The 20,945-nt window shown below is 44.4% G+C and overlaps 1 protein-coding gene across 3 annotated transcripts in view; it reads right to left on the reverse strand.

Moving 5' to 3' along the window:
• zeb2b (zinc finger E-box binding homeobox 2b) overlaps window positions 1–20,945 on the reverse strand; it is a 56,270-nt gene that overhangs the window by 8,031 nt on the left and 27,294 nt on the right. For 2 of the 3 annotated variants that reach the window (XM_061676768.1, XM_061676750.1), the window contains exons 3-6: window positions 9,518–9,769; window positions 5,673–5,738; window positions 4,548–4,736; window positions 1,652–1,866 (exon numbers count right to left, since the gene is read on the reverse strand). In XM_061676768.1, coding sequence (XP_061532752.1) covers window positions 1,652–1,866; window positions 4,548–4,736; window positions 5,673–5,738; window positions 9,518–9,769 — 722 coding nt within the window. The remainder of the gene's footprint in view (window positions 1–1,651; window positions 1,867–4,547; window positions 4,737–5,672; window positions 5,739–9,517; window positions 9,770–20,945) is intronic. The other variant, XM_061676759.1, reaches the window with a different exon arrangement.

Consider the following 20,945-nt stretch of genomic DNA (forward strand, 5'->3'; position numbering starts at 1 on the left):
ACCGGCAGGATGCTTGCATATGTATAAGCTCTAATTAGTCATATTCTGGCTAATTGCTTAAAAGGAGGAGGAGCATTAAGACTTGTAAACATATGAGAGCACATGTTTACTGATGGGTACATTATTCCTTATGCTAATGCACTGAGATGTTTTCAGGCTTGCTAACAGGACGGACAGGACGGAAATGACAAAGAACAAACTACCAAATAAGCTGACTGTGGGCCACACTGCAGCTGATATTATAAGTTAACATAAGTGGTGGAGCAGAAGGAGCTGCGGTGCTTGAACAAGACTCGCCGGCCATTGAGTGAGGAAGCGGCAGCAGAATGGTAATATGGGGATTGGGACGACAACGCATTCGGCCGGCCCATCTGCTCACGTTTACATCCAGCTGGTAGAGCAGGTGAGAGTGCAGGCTGATGACATCAACTTCAGCCTGAGGCTGTCATCCTGTCTCAGGTGGCAAGTGAACACATCGTATGACATGGATTTTTTTTATAGTTTATATTGGGGTAAATAAATAAATAATAAATAATGGATGTTTGTTTTGCAGTTCTACAGTTTTTATACAGCAACCTGTATTTTTTAATCTTTCTTCCCAGAATGTTCCTGTTAAATTTGTGTAAAAAGAAGCATTTTTTTTAAAAATAAAACGAATATCCCAATTTTTTATCCAAAATCTCTGTCCAGTATTATCTGATATCAGCAAAATGTTTTCTGTCTGTATGCAGGGTGACAATTTTTTATCCAAAATCTCTGTCCAGTATTATCTGATATCAGCAAAATGTTTGCTGTCTGTATGCAGGGTGACAACCTGAGTTACACCGGAATCAAACAAGAATAATCCCATTCATCATGTTCAGATGATTATTTCTCTACCAATTCTTATCAGATCATGCAATAATTTGTGTTTAGTGTATATAAAATCTTATTCTATTTTGTGGGTCTAAACAATACTTTATCTGCTTGTCGCTCTTTAAATACTAAATCCCAATGCGACCAATTTATTATTTTATTTAAAATGTAATAACCATTTCTCATATTGAGCTAAATTACACCAATGCCATATTTAAAGTCCATGACCAATGGAAGTGTTTCATCCTCACAGGAGGACTCATGTCCACTGTCACGAGACGTACTCATACATATGGTGCGAAAATATTGCTGCTATTCATGCAGTGTGTGTGTGTGTGTGTGTGTGTGTGTGTGCGTGTGTGTGTGTGCGTGTGTGTGTGTGCGTGTGTGTGTGTGAGAGAGAGAGTGTGTGTGTGTCACCAGAGCAACATTAAAGACTAGGAGCAAAGTTAAGGCGCTGATAAAAATTTCCAAATTGGAAATTAACACAATCGCTGGATCGTGAACACGAGGCTGCAAAATCATATCAAGGAAGGCCATCAAAAAACCATTTAGGGCCTCAATTAAAGTTATTACCATTAAAGGAGTCGCATCTTCAAAATGCCATGAAAAATTAATAATGATTGCCAATCAGAAAAAAAATGATCTCTCTTCTCAGAGGATCAGAGCACATTAGAGATAAGATGGCGGTTGTGTGTGCATGTGAGTGTGTGTCTGCGTGTGAATGTGTGTGTGCATGTGTGTGTGTGCGTGTGTGTGTTGACAGGGGGTGGTATAAGGAGAAGCAATAGCTAACCTGATCTCTTGCAGGCTTGTGCGTGGCCATATGTCGCTCGAGCTGAGTGCGGTAGGCGAACGTGTAGCTGCACAGCGGGCAGGCGAAGTTCTCCTCATTCTTCTCATGGCGGTACTTGATGTGCTCCTTCAGTGATGTCAAGCGCTTGTAGCCCCGGTCGCAGTAGGGGCAGGTCAACAGCTGGGCGAAGGCATCTGGCGTTCCAGGTGGCAGGTCTGCATGGGTGACGGTAGGATAGGAGGGGAAAGGGGGTTGAAAGGGAAGGGAAAGCGGGCCAAAAGGTCAGCCAATCAATGGCAGCTAATGGGCGGCTTGCCCAGAGTAGTATGGGAGGTATCTACGCAATCTGCTGCACATGAGCGCCACAGTGTAGGACTGGCACACACACACGCACATGCACACAAACACACGCGCGCACAGGCGCGCGCAGACACATTGTCTTTTAACAGCATACAAACACTTTGTGTATTTCATGATTTTGATTTCTGTCAACTTTCCCTTTTACTCCACAACAACCCAAGAAAAACGTTTACTTTTACCTAAAAACATTTTCCCAAGCTATCTTAATTACTCATTACTACAAAATAAAATCCAAAGAAATTGCTAATTAGCATAATACCTCAACAGCGGACAACAAAGCAGAAGAATAGTCGTGCCTGTACTGACGCAATACAAATGGATGTACCTGCTGCTGACTCTGACTGACTCTCTCACGCAACATCTCCAGTAGCAGATGACAACCAAAATTATTACAATGGTGATAACGAGGATAATTTTACACATCCGTCAATGTATGGACTGAAATGCTTTTCGTACATTGGATTTTGTGCTTCTTCACAAAGTCACAAAATATTGGCATTCAAAACTTCCTTTCCAACCTGGTAGGTTAAAATAATTTATATGAATCCAGTGAGGTCAAAACGTCAATGTTCTTTTAGTTATCGCGCTTGTTTAGGCATATGTTAATTTGACGGCCAGGATAACTTGCGCTAGCAAACTTCACTCGTTAGCCAACGCACAGCTCTTTAGCTACACCACTGAAGTAAACTAAATACTGTAAATAAAAAGGTAATCAAAATTCTAACTTCTCTCGTAATATTTTGATATCACATAATTGCGTTTGTTACTTAAGGAAAGCAGATCTTAGACTCTTCAAGACTTTTTCTCAAGTAATATTGTATAAGGTGCCTTCTAGGCGGCACGGTGGACAACTGGTTAGAGCGTCTGCCTCACAGTTCTGAGGACTGGGGTTCTATCCCCGACCCTGCCTGTGTGGAGTTTGCATGTTCTCCCCGTGCCTGCGTGGGGTTTCTCCGGGCACTCCGGTTTCCTCCCACATCCCAAAAACATGCGTGGTAGGTTAATTGACAACTCTAAATTGCCCGTAGGTGTGAATGTGAGTGCTAATGGTTGTTTGTTTGTATGTGCCCTGCGATTGGCTGGCAACCATTTCAGGGTGTACCCCGCCTCCTGATAGCTGGGATAGGCTCCAGCACTCCCGCGACCCTAATGAGGAGAAGCGGCTCTGAAAATGGATGGATGGAAGGTGTCTTCTACCAAAGTTATTTTCTGTTAAGATACTTGTACTTTACTCAAGTCATTCTTTCGATACATACACACACACGCGCGCGCGTGCGCTCGCCCCGAAACACAGCAGGACGGCAACTTCCTTAATGCCGTCACTTTTTAAAAATCTTTCCCACTCATATGCTTGCCATGTCTGCAGCTTGACCCCCACTACCTCAATACTCAATCCTCCTCTGCCTGCTGGGACCTTCAGAGGTGAACTATCTGGTTTCTGCCCAGCTGTTGCTTTAGACTGTAGGTAAACACTGTGGCATCCGGCAAATCTGTGGGACCAACAGCTGTCTGCTCACGTCGGGCAAGAGAGCTGCTGCAGCTTCTTGTCTCTCATTCAGAACTTTTTGTTTCCAAAGAACATGGGACAGGAGGCAAACTGAGCAGGCACCAACTTGACAAAGCTCATCTCCATTTTGATATTAAATCCCTCTGGGCTCCATGGTGGCCATTTGTGGGTGCCTTGCTTCGTTTTTAAAAAAAAATATTTTTATTATATTTTTTGAAATTACTATCATTATTATCATTTTAGCCGCGTTAGTGCAAACGTAATGAAACTTCCCAAGGATGCAGATTTTTGTCTAATTCTGTTATTTTCAACTTTATCTCTTTAGATATATCAAAAATGTACTGTTTACATCAAAGTTTAACTATTGCCTCTATTGTGGCCATTATTGTCTATGAACTAAAACCCATGAAAATGTTTTTTTTAATTCCTTGTACTTTACTGGATTAAACCATACAATTTCGGTGAAATCGGTTTCATTCTGAAATCCACTTCAGTTTTAATTTTTTTTTTTAATCTTTTCTACTAGATCATCATGTACATTTACATTTGTTCATTTTTAGAAAAGGGAGCAATTTAATGTAATATTCTTAGTTTCCGAAAGAGACGTAAAAGGGCTAACTCCACTTCAATGAAGAAGTGCAGAAATGCTCTGCTGACCATGAAGAAGAATTACATTTTATTTTAAGAAGTAGAAGCTCCTGCTGCTGGCTGTAGAAAGACTACTTTTAGCAGTATAAAAAAACTACTCTAGGTGGTACTGAGGTAATAATTGATAATTGAGGTTGTGCATTGTGCAAACAAACTGGAATATAAAGTCTTAAAAATTAAAAATAGATATAAATTTTATACAAATGACAAGAACTGATGTTACTTAAAAAACTTTGCCGTAAAAGAAGCAAAAAACAAACAAACAAACAAACATTTTTAAAAATGACAGACTATACCTGTAGGTGGCAAAAAATGCTTTAAACAAGCTATAAAGGCTGGTAAAATCAAACAAGTGTTGCAACTGGTTTAAAAGTTCCGTACCGTTTTCCTCCGGCCCCGCTGCCTCCGGCGTCCCAAGGCGGGACAGCTCCTCCGGGGCTTCTGGGTAGATGATGGCAGTATCACCTCGCTGGAGATACTCAGCGATGCTCACCACGTGGCTGTCGCTGTCGCCCAGCTTCCGCTTGGCAAAAAAGTCCTCGAATTCTGAAGTGCAATTGACGCTCTTGACTAAAGAGGGGAAGGGAGAACAAACAATAATATGTTTGCTATCTTTTGCAAGAAATGCCCTGCACAAAGATATTGAGAATATCTTGCTCCAAGTGTGAGGTGACACAAAAAGAATAGACCAAAGCTTCAGAGAGAATACCTATAAATTATGGGCTCTGCGTGTCATGCTGCGCCTCTAAAATAAGAATTGTAACCAAATCCATCATCAAATCATAGAATAAGCAATAGAAAAACTTGAGTGAGCGAAGTCACTCATGACTGACAAAACACATATGACTGGGTGCACTCCTGAATTCATCAGTAGCAGAGCATAGACGTGCACATTTAAGAGGGACTGTGGCTTAATTGGTTCAAGCTAAACCAAAGTAAAATACAGCGGTGGATTGTGGTGCCAAAATGACCATCTTTACTAACAAATTAAAACAAAATCAGTGACAAAATTGGCGGCCTGCTTTAGTTCTCATCTGAGTAATATCTCATTGAGGGTCAATTGTAGCTAACAAGGCTTTTGGATGGCAAGCGAAGGTGAGCTTTAAAGTGTCATTTCTGACAACTTCACCAGCCAATTTGTAAAAGGTCAAGGTAGCAAATATTTGGTTATCGAGAGAGAGAGAAGAGAAAAAGCAAATGTCATCGGTGCCAATGAATCCCTTTAAGCAGCCGCGATTGCATCATTTACGATGTTCATTAGACATGTCTTTCTAAGCTAATTGCCAGAGATGCGCTTATGCTGATTAAACGGGCTCGTTACTTGTTAAAATGATAAATGTGATATACTTTAACTCAGCCAAAGAGGAAATTACTTTCTTCACAATGAGAAATGCTTGTGACCATATCAAAAAAATAATCCTATTTTAATAAATATCTGCTAGGATGTTGTGACACAAGAAGGACGTTTTAAGTAGCAGGAGCCAAACGAGCAACAATCGGACTCACCTGTACAATTTCCAGCCATTTGCAAAGTGGCATCAGGGCCCAAGGTGTCGAAATCTTTTATTTCATCTACATAAGAGAGATGTAAGAGGGGTGGGGTTGTGGAGGAAATGGACAAAGGCGGCGGAGTGAGTGCAAGCCAAGAAACATGACACATAGAAGGTGTGGGAGAAATAAAGGCACTGCTGTGCATCACAGCGCATCACCGCTTTGCTTATTACACTCAATGAATACTATCGTCCGGGCCAGACAGTGACTTATTTACCTTTAACATGACAACAAGCTGTGTTTACACACAATATCCACCTGAGCAATTGCTGAGCTTCCGCCAACATGCAGCTTGAGCTCATTACACCCGGCTGTGATGCCACCGCAATCCTCCACACGCACATTATGACTCCTTTATTACATGTGGACATTTTCATCCGAAGCTGCCTCACACAATAGTGTACACTTGCTTGTACTAAAAATAACACACCCCTGCGCCACAAATTAAGAGTTGCATTACCACGTTTGCATCGCTTGTTGGTGTTAAAGACATCGTCCAATCAGATTGTTTCTGACTCTGAGCAATGTTAGAAAGATTATAGACTCTTTCAATCAATTTGGTTAATTGGTCCTGCAGACAGACAGTGAGGTGCTGGTACAGGTGAGGTGGTTGTAAACTCAGGGACAGCTCGTAAACAGTGTCTGCACATTGGTTTCTGTTCACAATTAAATCAACATGCTTCCAAGAACACGGAGGCCATGTTTTGCGCCTTCGTTTTACTAGGTGGCACAAGGCGGGACCATCCAATGTCACTCGACATGCCACAGGAAGAGGTGGAGAGAGTGGCGCTGATCATAATGTTCCCAGCACAAAAGCCGCACAAAAGCCAGAGGCAAAATTACTTTTTTTATTTTTAGCTGACAATGGACTTGATGGCAGTGTAGTCTGTGAACACCCCCACTCTGGCTTCTGGAGGGATTTTTTTTTTTTTTTTTTGATTGCATGTCTGCCAAGCGGCATCAGAACCGCAGCTTGAGCAAAAAACGTCTTTTTAGTCACATAAATCATGAGAACCATATTGAAATATACCCACACAGCTCAGATTTCAGCACATGTGCGTGTCCTCACAGGCCGTGTTTGCTTTGGCTAATCAAATTTGGGTGCATTCTTTTGCCCTGATGCAAGGGGATGACCAGTGGGATTTACTGGTCCTCCTCTCTGCCCTGTTTACCTTGGAAAACATGTGTTATCTGCGGTCTGAAGGCGAGACCAGTGCTTCCAGCAGGCGGCAGGTCCACCTCTAGCACACGGGGCAATGTGTCATTGCGGTGAGCGAGGAAGGAGGCTAGCTCTTTCAGAAAGTGAGTGTTTATGTCCTGACATGGCAGCCAACACTTTTACATGGCATAAAAGCTGTCACAACAGATGCGTGTGGGCCACAAAAATGTGCTGCTGTGGGTCACTGGGTAGCCAGAGGTGTATTTCGTCGGCATTAAATCACAGAAGGCCCACCTCCTGGAAGACCAAGACTATAGCACACATCATCACAATGCACAGTTTGTGTTTGTTATGAAAACATTCCTAATTTAATGGACGTTCTCTGTTCTGCCTCTGAGCTGTGGGCCACATTTAATGCAATGGTGCTGTACTTTGGGAAAAAAGGATTCAGAGCGGGTCGATGCAATTTCTATTAAATATTTTGCATGCATCCTTTCACGTTGCAGCGCCACACAGCCAAGTAACAGTCTGAAATTTGGACTTGGCAAGATGAAAAAAAAAGCAATTATTTAGCAATACTAGGAACCTCTGCAATTACAAGTCCGGTGGCAATGAAAATATGGTGCTGTATTACGATCCTAACTTGAGAGTGCAGGTGATTTGTGTGCAAATGTCTGTCAGTGACGATGATGTCATACTTTCCAGAAGACTGCATTCAGCTACATTGTGGGATGGAGGAATGAATGTCATGGACAAGGCCAGATGTAAGGCTCTGATTGTCTTCTGGAATCACAGGAACTTCCTGTCTTGCATGGAGTCACCGTTAAAATACATAGAATGTGCCAAAAGTGATTTTTTCACCAAGAAGGCCGGACTCAGCCTTCCGGAGACTTCCAGCAGGCCCAGTATGAAGCTTGTTGATAGGGTTCCAAATCAGCAGGACAGTGATGTGTGTACGTGTTTGTGTGTGTGAGTGTGGGGGGGGGGCTGCTACCTTATCTCAGGACTCAGTTATGTGTTGAGGTATCTGCGCAGACACTCAGGCACCACCAAAGTAAGAGTAGGCTGGGAAACACAGCAGCCACAAGATTGGGAAAGAGACTCTAATGAACTTGACTTGCTCTCCCAAATATGTCAGACACTTTATCACAGCAAGCAGATTATGTGGGAATTGCAACATGGCTGATTTACAGACATTATGGCACCGCGGGTCTTTATCAAATAAACAATTACCGTATGCAACGACAGCTTGTTTATCCTTTATCTTGATTTATTTACGCAACTGTCTTCTTCCCTCTATCCCTGAAGGATATGAACTGTTATTTAGGCTTTTTCCCTCCCCTAATAAATGTGCCACTTCCCCACCTCCAGTATTAAAATTAAAGCCCGCTGAAGGTTCCTGGGTTCTTGTGTGCAATGCATGGCTAGTTCATTAGCAGAAATGAATAGCAAAGCCAAGCTCATTTAAAAAGGAGCTGTCTTACATGACTTCTCGCCGCACTCTGTTCCTGTCACTCGCTTCCAAGAATCATTGACTCTTATTATACATGTAAATGGCTATCATAAAAATAAAAATTTCATTTAAGATTGCTAATGACTTTTTTTCAGCAGTCTGGCTTTCTTTAATGGTTCTACCCTGCCCCCTAATTAAAAGTATTTATCTTTCAAGCATCCGTGACTGGCGCCCCGGCAATCAGCGCCGTTCAACAAAAGAACATAAGTCAAGTTTGGGGGAAGGGGGGTGTCACCTGGGAGGAGCCACTACGTGATACGTTCAGATCAGGGGTGTCAAACTCGTTTTTGTCACGGGCCACATCATACAAGGCCGTTATGAGTGTGAAACCATATATGGTGTAAGTATAGTCACCTCGTTTACGTCAAAAATAAATTTGAGGGATTTCAAAAAAATGCTATCTGTTAAAAGTCAAGAAAATGTTCAGTTCTGGTACAGATTTTCTGTCAAAATGAAAAGAACATATCCATTTATTAAGAAACATGTAACTTCATTTGCTTTATTGTGTGCCACCTAAAGTGATGCTGCAGGCCAGATCTAGCCCCCAAGCTTTGAGTTTGACACGTGGCTAAGACAGTTCAAGCACTACAAAATGGTGAGTCGGATTCTGAATGGCATTACTATTACATTGTACTGCCGTCCTCCTTGTTAGGTCATGAATGTCATAGCTACCACTCTCTTAGGCCCATTTTAACAACCGAAATGATTTCTAGTGGCTGCCAGCCAGGGGAGTGCCATGGAGGTCTCGCCATCAGACCTGGCTCCAGCCTTGTTTGCGTGACGCTTGGCTGCATTTGCTTAAGTCTACTCGAGCACCAGATGGGAGGGGTTTACGGTATGAGATGATACCACAAGCGGCAGCATGTGCACATAAAGAATCTGCCAGTCAGATTAGGGGAGTTCATGGATTAAAAGATCACCTGAACACCACACATTTAGTAGCTCAAAGTGAACCAAATTCTGCTCAAGCCTCAGATGTTTGAAAGAAACCATAAACTGGTGTCAGGTGTCCCATTTTAATTTTAAAAAATGAGAAAAATGGCTTTAAGAGGCAAATGTGACGTGTACCTTCTGTAGCTCCCTTCTCTTGATATATCAACCAATGAGATGACCTCATCTGACACTCACCAGTACCATCCACTGATGCACTCAGCATGTCGCTGTCGGGCCAGATGTGCTCCACGCCGCTGTCCCTCATCTCGTCGTCCTCCTCCTCTTTGGTGGGCAGCCCGTGGCTCTCGGCACACGGTGAGGAGTCTGCATTGACCAGGCTGGCCGGGCTACCGGTGCCGTTGATCAGCGGGTCTTCCTCTGACACCTGCAGCTTGTCCTCCTCCTCTGTCTCTGAGCTGGTCTCCACCACATTCTCGTAGTTGAGAGCTGTGAAATAGGGGACATTAGGATTAGTGGGTGGGGCCACTTGTTACGGAGACTTTCATCACTGCAGCACTAACAGAACATTCTACAAGGATTTCAACATCTTTTGGAAGCTGTAAAGGTCCAGCATAGCTGCTTGGCCCAAGGCATGGGTTACACCCCAATTACAGCACTGGAATCTCCGACTGAACCACAGCAATGGGCAGACAGCTGCCAGTGTGATGTGGGCCAAAATAGCCGCTAATTTCTAGTCGCGCTCACATGCTTCACATGCCGGCGTGCTGCACCTTTCACGGCGGCTCCGCGCCTCAGCGTCGCTGTCACATTTCAGATGCTTAACATAGCACATGCGGCACAACGAAGTAGCGTCAACTACGGTCACCCTGATTACTCACCGCATGCAGCCGACCATGAACATAAATACAAATGTTTCCTAACATGTAAAAACATTGAGACACGACAGGCCTCAAGGCTTGCTGTGCGCACACACCCCTGCTTCTTAAAACACACACACACACACACACACACACGCACACAGACATGGGTAAATTGTTGGTACCACTGCCTAACGCACACACTGAAAACACAAAAGTAATAATAAAGTAATGTATTGGAAATTAACTCATGAAACTTTGACTGGTTCATCTTTTTTTGGTCCAACTGAAATAATTTGGAAAACAAACCATTGAAAATGGCCTGGCCAAAAATGATGGTACCTGTAACTTAATATTTTGTTGCACAAGCTTTTGAAGTTTTGACTGTTCTGGTGTAGCTTTCAGTGAATCTTCATTTAAAACCTATAAGACAGCTGTGGGGCTATAAAACATGCAGTCAGTTGAGGGTGCCTTCATTTTTGTCCAGGCCAGTTTCATCCCCCCCCTAAAAAAAAAAAAAAAACAATGCCTGATTTTCACTTGTTCATTTTCAATACATTTTTGTTTATTATTGCTTATTTTCAATTTCAAGTTATTTCAGTGAACATTGTCAGTTTTTCTTTCTTTAACGCAAGGGTACCAACACTACAACCAACGTGGGTTGTTTTTTCATCAGGGCTGTGAACTGACTCATGTAAATCAGTCTCCACCACCGGCAGGTTACGGTAACGGTGGACAAAGCACCACATACGGGGGTAATGTTCAGGGGTTGGAGTCAGTCACGAAGAGGCACCATGTTTTGTTGGATCTCTCACATTTTAAAAGGTTTAATAAATCTATAAGAGGCCGCCTCTTCCCACGGTGAAGTCCATGCATGACACTTGTGTGCATGTTCTACATATGAAAGACTAAACCTCCCACAGCCCCCTCCAGGCACGTATGACTGGCTGGTCCACACTTGCCTACATCGAACAACTGCACAACAGGTGCAAATTAAAATGAAAACGGGGCTTTGAGGCTGGGTCGGGGGTGCAGGCGTCTGGGATTGCGGTGACCTGCTTCGAATACCAATCGGTGGAGGAAACAAAACCCTTTCAAGAGGTGTGATCACAAGGGTTTAGGCAAGTTCAGACTCAGTAATGCTGCTTATGATGACAAAAAGGGCAATGGTGACCTGCTAGGGAGGGAGACTGGGCGAGTTGCTGGGGATTGGTGCTCAGGGGCGTGGGGGGGTGGGGGGGGGGGGGTGGTCACGGTTCTCCTGGGTGGTCCAAATCTACCTTGGCATACTTGATATAGAGCCTTTTCCACACTCTGCTCCAAAACACAGCGATGATATTTGTTTTTCGCAGGTCTGCCATTATATTTTACGAATTCAACTGTTTAAAATAGATTTCACCACCAGCTCAAGGAGAGTTGTTGCTTAGAACAAAAGGGCCGGAAGGCTCGATCAGCTTGTCACTGTGGACCCGTCTATGGATGAAGATTCAATGACAGCCTCTGAATGACATTATCTCAGGGCGGATAGGTTATAAAGGTTTTGAAGGGGCTATTGTGAGCTGATAAAAGTAGTGAGGGAACATCTCTTTGTTGCACAACTGACTTCTACTCCCACGTGAGGAAGGTGGGGCACCGCCCACCTTCTACACAACAAACTTTCACAGTGGAGAAGAAAAGTGGTGCTTTCATTTAATTTTGTCACCACTTTGTGTCTCCTGCTGCATGGGGGCGGCCAACTGTCTTGTGAAACTACAGCCAATGCCATCTTCCCCGAGCGTCAGCTGTCTGTTGGCGTCAAGGGAGCTTGTCAAGGCACGACATGCGCCGCTAACGTGCAGAAAGACTTCTTTGTTAAGGTGCCACTGCTGACGAGTCGCTCATCCACCGCCATTGTGCTGTGCAACAAAGTAATTCTAACCTACGAACATTTCGCAGGCCGTCATTTTGTCACCCTCTTCATCATCCTTTTGTGGCACAGGCAAGCAAAGAAGACAATCATGTTTACTTCTTTGCTCGCTCATCTTACCTTGGTGTCAAAGCACCACGTTGGCTGCATTAAAGTGTTACCTGCATCACTGTGCCATTAATTCAGTTTGCGTGTAACTTCGCTTTGAGGTTGCAGTATCTCATATTTGGTTTTCGCAGGTCTTGCCATTAATGGCTCTCTTGTAAGTGGAGCTGTGTTGCTCTATTGATTATGGCGGTGAGATGGATGCCAAGTTTCTTTCATTTTTCTCATTTGTTTGATAAAGATATATAAAGCAGAAGAAGACAAATGTGGCACTTCCTTTTGAACAAAAGGACTGTAGGTTTGACTTTCAACACACAGCACCACTGATCAAATGGTGGCGTCACAGATTTGTCACTGGCAGAAATTTACAACCATCAACACTTTAATGCATCTGTTTGACCCAATCTAAAAGAACAGAATCACTTGTGGAATGCTGACACCAGATAAAGAGTGAGAAAAAACTTTTTTCAAAGCCAAAGATCAGCAAGCTTCATCGTCAGGTGAGCAGTTTCCTCCGAGGCACTGAGTTCAGAGGTGCTGCACCTGCATTCTGGAGCACTAACAATGATAATCACATTCATTTAAGCATCCCAAGGTGCTGTTAAGTGCCGCAAGGAGACTGCATTTCCTGCTCTGGAGCCAACCAGCCAGAGAGAGAAAGAGCGAGCGCTCTTCCTTCTCGTGGGGCGGCGGTTAGAGGTGATGGCCGGGAGGTGGAATGACTAACACCCACGCTGTAATGCTAACCCCGGCTGACTCTTTAGCCGAGTGTCGAGGCTTAGCTTCGGGTGACACACTTGGCCTCCTACGCCGATAATGAGCCCGGACAGTCTCCCTATTGGACCGTAACTGCTCGCGCTCGCTGGCTGTCTCATGAATGTGAGCCAAGCGGATCACCTGGATAGCTAAAAGCGAGATGTGGGGGGCGGGTGTAGCGTGGCATTAGTCAGTCCTGGTGTGTGGGGGAGAGCACCAAGGTGGAGGCGAGGTCGCTGCCTCGTGGCTACAACTGGCAGAAGTGGATTTTTACTGCGACCTTTTGTCTGCCACAGCTCCTTGGCTACTTCTCACTCGGCTGTGGTACAAAGCAAGTACGATTTATTTTAAAGGAGAGACACTGCAACCTGGCAAGAGGGAAACGCCAGAAAAAGAAACAAGCCGCTGAAGTTTCTCAGATTACAGTTTGAAAATAAGGAATTGTCAAGTCACCAACAAAAGTGAGTGTTTGGATGTTCCGTCTTATCTGGTCTGGGAATGAGGGCACGACAGAGCATGGGGGACACAAGGGGGCCAAGTCGGTGAAAGGAGGGAGGTCGTGGACAAACAAAGACCCTGAAAGGAGACAGCGAGAGTAAAGGGAGGAACGAGGAGGTGGGGCGGTGGGGTGCAATGAATGGTGAAAACTCAGCAGAGTGTAAACGCAACCTGAGTGTGTGTGTGTGTGTGTGTGTGTGTGTGTGTGTGTGTGTGTGTGTGTGTGTGTGTGTGAGAGAGAGAGAGTATGTTCCTGAGAAGAGGGGGCGCTGCATCGCTGGAAAGTGGAGTCAATTATATTTAGAAACTTTATACAACGTTGAGATAAAACCAGCAAATAAAGCATTTATTTAGGTTTGCTAAACAGCTCAGTGGTGTGCCACCTTTGCATCAACCAACCATCTGTGACCCGCCTTCCGTAACCCCCCCCCCCCCACACACACACACACACACACCACATATGAACCCCATTCCTCCTCCCCCAGTTCATGGATGTTCCCGCCCCAAACAAATGTCCCCCAACCATTTCCAGCCCCACCTCCTTGTCCTGCTGGTCACACAAGGAAAATAATAAAAAAAAGGAGACACAAAAGCTTCCCTGGCTGCCCTCAGGACCCGAGGTCTGGAGAGAGGAGGAGGAAATGGAGGAGGGGCAGGCTGGTGAAGGGTGGGTGGCGTGGAGTTGGCAAACCTTTTTATTCCTACTCAGGTAAGTCTCACTTCACCTCCTGACTGTACCATTACATGCATCAAGCAACAACATGAGGGGGTTCACATTCGAAAATTTAATTTATTTGATAATTTCCCAGAATAATTAGAGTTAATGTGGGTTAATTAATATGCAAATCTCTCAGCAGATGTTCGTCAGGGAGGCCAAGGAAAAACAGCCCCCGTCTACCTTCGCCTGGTCGCCTTATTGGGCCATAATTACTGTAACTAACCAAATGTATACACCACAAGAAAACACCAAGCTGGAAACGGCAGATTCACATGAAAAGAAGCAAGCGGCAATTGCCACTCCACAATAAAAGAGCTTTTTACACGTTGAGTTAGTCCAACAAATACGCTCGTGTCACAGAAAGAGAAACACACGTTGGTATTGCACTGACATCATGTTTGCAGCAAGGAATTTGCATCAAGTTTGGAAGTGAACGCAATCAAGTGTCCGACATGCTCAAAGACACACACCTAAGACGTGACATGGTGACACGAAGGGCAGCTTTCTAAATAGACACCACTTGTAAAAGCACAAGCCGGAGAGGCAGCGGAATCTGCTGATGAGGACCCGGACCCTGTTATCATATATAGTATGAAACCTGTGTGTGCGCGTGTGCGCCCCAGGAGATCCGGTGTAGCCTTGCAGCACTTTGAGCCACCCTGATAACACATCTGCTTCAACTGTGTGTTTATGAATCATGCTTATCTGTGCTCAGATTGCTACGACGCGCCAGTGTGCAAGTGTGCACATGCGGGACTGGACAGCTGTGTGTGCGTGTGTGCATGTGTGTGTGTATGTGTGTCTATGTGTTACTCGGGAGGGAAGCAACAAGCCAATGACAAAAGGGAAGAAGCTCAAGGAACTTCCAGCCAGAGACATCACACTAAAAGATTAAAATAAAAAAAATCACTGCCCATGTCAGATGTTAACTGTTGTGAAGGTCCTTGTAGGAATCACTATCAATGAATAATTGTACCAGTCCTACCAAATCCTCCAAATGTTCTATAATAGAATTAAAAGGAAAAAAAATAAAGATTTCATATACTGTAATATGCATTTATCATCTTAATGAGGGCTCCAGTATGACTGACTCAGAGGAGATCGAGAGTACTCTTACCAGTCACGCTCAGTACACCTGTACAATCCAATGTGATGCCTTTCCCAAAATAAAGAGGCTTTGTATTGATTGACACTGTCAGACAGGTATTAATTTCACAATATGTGGATCATTGTGGTTCTAGTTTACAGTGATGTGCAACATGTACTGCATCATCATGAGAGCTCTTTCTAATATTTTATTATATCTCTTGTTCTGGATGTCGTTAGATTTTGTTTGTGCCACGAATGTTGTGATCAAGGGGTTAATACGTATGGATTGGTTTTTAAAAATAAAATATCAAGGAAATCTAACTATGCACTTTGCACACAAAAAAAAATAATCCCCGAAAATAAATATCAGGCAAGTATATGCAAATTCAAACCTAAGCAATAATTGTGAAATTAATTTTTGCCAAGACTGATTAAAAGGCTTTAATAAATCTATATAGAGTATTATACAAATCTGATATTGTAAATATATTAGGCTCTGTGTAAAATTAATTATAAAGCTGTGGTAACATATTGCACTGTCAGGACAGATTACTGTACTTTTTTCTCATGAGCATAACCTCGGCAGTAATTACAGGCTCACGCCAGCGTTTGATGCTGTGTTCCTTTGGCACCAGCACACTAAATAAGACACAAATAAATTAAGTTTCTCACACATACGACACATCCATTCTGGAAGAATTAATGGTGGCTTTAAGTTCATTTTCGGATGAGGCCAAAATCCAGCAAACACACGCTGGAAGGTTCCATTGTGTATGCGGAGGCAATGAATAAAACGCTCATTTGAGGTTGAGCAAGGCACATACCATGCCAAGTTTATGGGTTTGATTCTCACTGAGAGGAAAGACCAATAACGTGCAACCATCCTTTGCCTTTTTTTACTCAGACACCAAAACTGTTGATCTGGTTTGATCTGACCAAGGCTGTTCGCATTCTTGCTTGACGCCGCAAGGCCGCCGGTTATCGCTGCATAAACAGAACCTGAGTGCTAAAACAGTGTTCCTGTCCACTCCACCAGTTGTTTTAAGGTGCGAGAACAGAAAATGTTGTACCATTGTGGATGACAGCGACATGAAAAAAGATTATATTAAAGGCTGACATTAAACTCTGCTCGTTCAATCAGTGTATCGTGTGTGTGTGAAGTGGAGGAGGGGAAGTCATGCAGGGACCTCAGATGGACTAAAGATATCAGACAGAATCAACCAGTTGGGGGTGGGGACCGAGGTTCCAGGTGAGGGGCCACATGAGGGTAGGGGGGATCTTCTGTTTCCTCTCTAGATTGACTGAGCCAAACCGGCAGCCCAGGGCCTCATTCACATGGTAATGAGAGTGTAAAACCACATCTGTTACTCACACACATACACACACACATGCTCGCGCACCTACACACACACACACACACACACACACACTCTCACACACTGGCAGTCTGGACCTTCTAAACCGACCTCCAAATTAGCTAGCCGGACAAAAGGCATTAGTGTTTAGCGTTTAGCAGAAAATGCTAAATAACGACAGGCATGTTTGTGTTTTCACATTTTCCCGCGAACCATGCATCTCCATGTACACATCATCTGCACTGGAGGGGATTTTTTTCAACAATGCAAACGAGATTGATTTTTTTTTCTGAAATTTACCGCTTTAATAACTCTACTGCATGTGTATGTGTGTGTGTGCGTGCGCTAGCGGCAAGGTGCGCCAGGTGCAGGCTGACGGCAATGTGACACGACTTAACCTCTCTCGCCATCTCGGTAAACGGTATGAAGAAGCAAGCAACGCTGAGGCCGGGCCCCAGAGCCTACCGTGTGTGAGTGGGAGGAAAATTCTGAGGTTTTTCTTTCCCTTTTCCCAATCATGCACCTGTCTTTCCCTTGTAGCTGCAGGAGGTCAAAAAGTACACTTTTAATGACACTGTGGTGTGACGGAGGAGGCGGGACACCTGGGGCTCTTTGAGTCCACCTTGATAAGACAGCCAGCATGTTTAAGGTTGTGACCCCTAACATGTGCTCCCGTTTGATCACATCAGACTTGAACGTCCCTCTGTCCTACAACAAGCTCAAACTGTAAGAACAGTTGCTACATTGGATGTTTAACCCTTTGTGAGGTGCCCTTTGTCCACATGTACTCATTGTTATCGTACGTGCCTGTCTGGTGTCACAGTCTGAGAAACTCCCCGCTTGCTCAGATGAGCGCTTACATAATTGAGCAGCTGCACTGGTGTGATGTGCTGCAAAACAAACGCCCTCTCTCACTCTCTAACTCTTGCTCTGTTTCTCACTCACTCACACACACACACACACACACCTACACACACACACAAACACACACACACACACATAGAGCTACCCCAGGGTTCAGCTTCCCCGTGTTGCTGTCAAACCTGCTGTTTTTGATCAGTGGATTGAAAGCGGAGCTCAGGTTCTCGGGTGACGGGGAGGCGCGAATTAGCTCGACAGGCTAATTGACGTGCAGATTACGCCACTGTAAAAATGCTCAGACGTATTTGTTCTTGCCGCTCTTCAGTCCCTCATTCTTTGGCCCTAATGAACAATTTACCTGCCTGGTTAAAGGAGGTTCTTGGGTAAACAAAAAGGGTTGTACTGGAGTTCTGTTGCACATACAGAGCGAGAGTCTGGGATTCCCGGGTGCAAGGAAGCATGCCTTTCCAAACCCTGAAGGAGAGGATGGTGAGCATACATAATTCCAGAAGGCAAACCATTCACTAATGAAATAGCATACCATTAAGAGCACGGCGCAGCTTCCACCCCCCACGGTATATTGCTATTTCCTCCATCTTTTGTCTTTAGGATACTATTATTAGTAGAGCACGTGAAAAACCTCTTTTCCTCTGCCTGCACCCATTCTTTAACAGCTATGTTAGCACAAAAACATTGGCTTTCGCTAATAGACTAATCGCACCTGCTTGTCTAACTGGGAAGAGGAATCCAAGAAGTGCAGGCCATTCGCAGGACAGATGCGGTGGACAAATCTGAATGTCCGGGTCTGCAACTTCTCGCCCCACTGCTGGACGACCTATCATCAACTATTTTGAGGTTAAATACGCTACTGATCTTGATGAGCCTCATTTGGAGGATGCATGAATGCAATGGCCCCTCCTTCCTCACCCCTCACCAATGGTGCTTGCAGATGAGGATTCTAATAGTTTTTAATTTTTCATTAGTGTTTGTTTTTATTTTGTTTTGAGTTTTGGTTTTTCAGTCTTTGCTATTAGAGCAGGTTTGCTAGGTTTTATTAGTTAGATTTTTTTTATATACTTTTTTTTTTAATGGTTTACATAACAGTCACTGATGGTGTAGTGGTACACTCGCCTGACTTTGGTGCAGGCAGCGTGGGTTCAATTCCCACTCAGTGACGGTGTGAGTGCGAATGGTTGTCCATGTCGATATGTGTCCTGCGACTGACTGGCGACCAGTTCAGGATGTAGTCCGCCTTTCGCCCAAAGTCAGCTGGGATAGGCTCCAGCGTCCCGCGACCCTAACCAGGCTAAGTGGTGTTGAAAATGTAATGGGTTTACGGAACTTGTCAGGTGCGAGATTAAAAAAGGTCACCACAGATATTGTGTTATTAGAAAAAAATCAACAAAAGTTACCATTTTAAGTCAATTTGGACAAATGAAGAAAAAAAGAGGAAAAGAAAACATTTTCACTGCAATCCACTCTGAATCTAAAGGGACAGAAAACCTCAAGCGGTATTAAAGGTCAACCTGTGAGCTTGACTCTCCCACCTGTCTTTTTCCAATCGTAATGTGTATTTAATATACCAAGTAAAGGCTTTAGAGGCAGAAAACTGGGAGGAAGTGAGCCCAGCATTCAGGCAGGGAGGAACATAGAAGTCCGGGCGAGACAGGAAACCTGGGCTGAGCGCTTTTTATCTTTCTCTCTTGGTCTCCCTAGACGGAACGCTGAAGGCGGAGGGATCTTTTTAAGCACATACCTGATAAGGAAACATGCATGAAGGAAAATTACCTCCCTCCCTCCCAGCATGGTGAAGACTCTCTCATCTTTTGAACACCAGATACAGTCCCTTTCATCCCTGCCAATCGTGTTTCTAATGGTGATTAACACCTTAAAATGTGTCATTACGGAGGGCAACAGAGATGGATCAGAGAGCGCCACTCGGCCTTTGCAATCAAATCCTACTGTGTTCTGATGTGGCAGGATGGCAGCAGCTTGAATTGCCTTTTGCTCGTCATCAGAGAAAAACATCATTATAAAACAAAGATTGCCCCCTACTAGGGTGACCCACTTCGCTAGCAGAGTTAGCTGATGCACAACTGGACCAACAACCCTCCCAGAGTTCCCAGGCCCTTCCTTTGCTGCCTATCACCTCATTTGCACAAGAAGTAAATGGAGACACAGAGGACCACTTTCCCTTTCCTTCCTCATCTCTTCTTATCCCCTGCCACTGTTTGTTGTTTTAGGTAATCCAAACAGTATTACAGCAACTTTCTCATGTTGTTGACTTGACCCGGACTACTAGGGCCACCTTCCTCAGACATCCAGAGGTAAGGTTTGACAAGACTCTTCCCTCGCTGTTGCATAACTACTCAGTCTCCATGGTAATGGCCAGCTAATTGATCCTCATGGGGTTGGCTGACATGGAGGGATCTTTATTTATGACCTGCTCCAACATGCCCCCTTCTTCCTTTCAGCCTTCGTATGCCAGGTGTGACCAAAACCACCATGAGGAGCCAATCAGGCTTTAACACCTTAATTTGTTCTCTTAATGTGCCCACTACCACCTCCCCACTGTGCCTCATGCATGTCGACTGCTACAAATTGACTTCCAACAGAAATGTGACGTGTCACAGAGCCATTAGAAGGACATAGACTTGAAATCTGCCCAGGAATCATGTGACACAGTGTGACAATCAGCCCGCCATTAGCTCTGGCAGCAAAGTCACATTTTCTGCTCACATCAGCATTCACTTTTTTTTTTCACTCCCTTGAACAAGGCATCTTCATCACATGACAGGCAGAACAGCCCCAATTAGACAACATGCATTATGCTGGCAAAATCTCAAACTTCCTGCTTAGTAAAATAAATAAAAATTTTCTATGAAGTCAAAGTTTGGACATTGGAACCTTGCTGGCGAGAAACAGAATGCTGTAAAAGCAGGCATCTGGCCCTCACAGCTGCTTCCTTTTGGGATTCCTCGAGTTGCAACACTGTGACTCTGCCTCCTTTTTCTGGCCGGACAGGAAGCAGAGTTCAGCACTGTGGAACAGTTGCGACATGGCACAAAGACGACAGCCAGAGTGCCACTCCCTTGCCAGACAACTTCAGCAGACCAAGCTGAGGACAGCTTGACCATCCCAATGCCACCCCCTCAAGAGTCTGACAAAGGTCAACTTGAAACCTTCCTGAGCAAAAGTCTGTGGAGATGCTGAACGGACATGCTGACAGACACTTTGTGCCTGTGAAGACATTTCAATGTGCACAAGCTCTTGCAAGGGCGACACAATTGGTGAGCTGGCTGGCGCTGAGAGGGCCACCCACGCCTCATCAGCCATACTTAATGTCATTATGCATAGCACATAGATTTCCACAACACAACATCACCGCCGGACACTAAACCAGTGCGACGATTTCTCTTTAAAAGGCAGTGTCCTATTCGATTAGCAATGCTCAATTAACGACAATTTAGACGGCAAAGAGGAAGTCGAACCTGAGAGAGATCAGGTGGCTCGGCGG

The sequence above is a fragment of the Phycodurus eques genome, chromosome 1 (assembly GCF_024500275.1).
Source record: "Phycodurus eques isolate BA_2022a chromosome 1, UOR_Pequ_1.1, whole genome shotgun sequence".
NCBI classification, from domain to species: domain Eukaryota; kingdom Metazoa; phylum Chordata; class Actinopteri; order Syngnathiformes; family Syngnathidae; genus Phycodurus; species Phycodurus eques.